The sequence below is a fragment of the Penaeus monodon genome, chromosome 23 (genome assembly GCF_015228065.2).
Source record: "Penaeus monodon isolate SGIC_2016 chromosome 23, NSTDA_Pmon_1, whole genome shotgun sequence".
NCBI classification, from domain to species: Eukaryota; Metazoa; Arthropoda; class Malacostraca; order Decapoda; family Penaeidae; genus Penaeus; species Penaeus monodon.
Window position 1 is genome coordinate 24,935,757 of NC_051408.1, and position 260 is coordinate 24,936,016.

Genomic DNA, 260 nt, shown 5'->3' on the forward strand with positions numbered 1-260 from the left:
TCACATGCTTTTGTCACCAGTCAAAGGGAGAAATAAAACGTAATCATTACTTACAAAGTTAATCTCCCACACCATATATAACGTCGGGACACCAACGCCCTGATAAAAAGGCGCGTGTTCGCTGATTGACCCCAGTTTCCAATCTAGAAGTTCCGGAGAAGCTGCTCTGTATCGGGAAGTCCAGTGATCCCACAAGGTCTCATAACCAAGGGATTTGTCGGGAGCAGGAGCCTGTAATAAAGAGCATCATCTTTAGTATT

The 260-nt window shown here is 44.6% G+C and overlaps 1 protein-coding gene across 1 annotated transcript in view; it reads right to left on the reverse strand.

Annotated features, from left to right (window-relative positions):
* The window catches only part of LOC119587903 (putative N-acetylated-alpha-linked acidic dipeptidase), a gene marked incomplete at its 3' end in the record, with an annotated part of 29,869 nt that overhangs the window by 7,687 nt on the left and 21,922 nt on the right, over window positions 1–260 (reverse strand). The window contains 1 exon segment of the mRNA XM_037936613.1: window positions 55–231. Coding sequence (XP_037792541.1) covers window positions 55–231 — 177 coding nt within the window.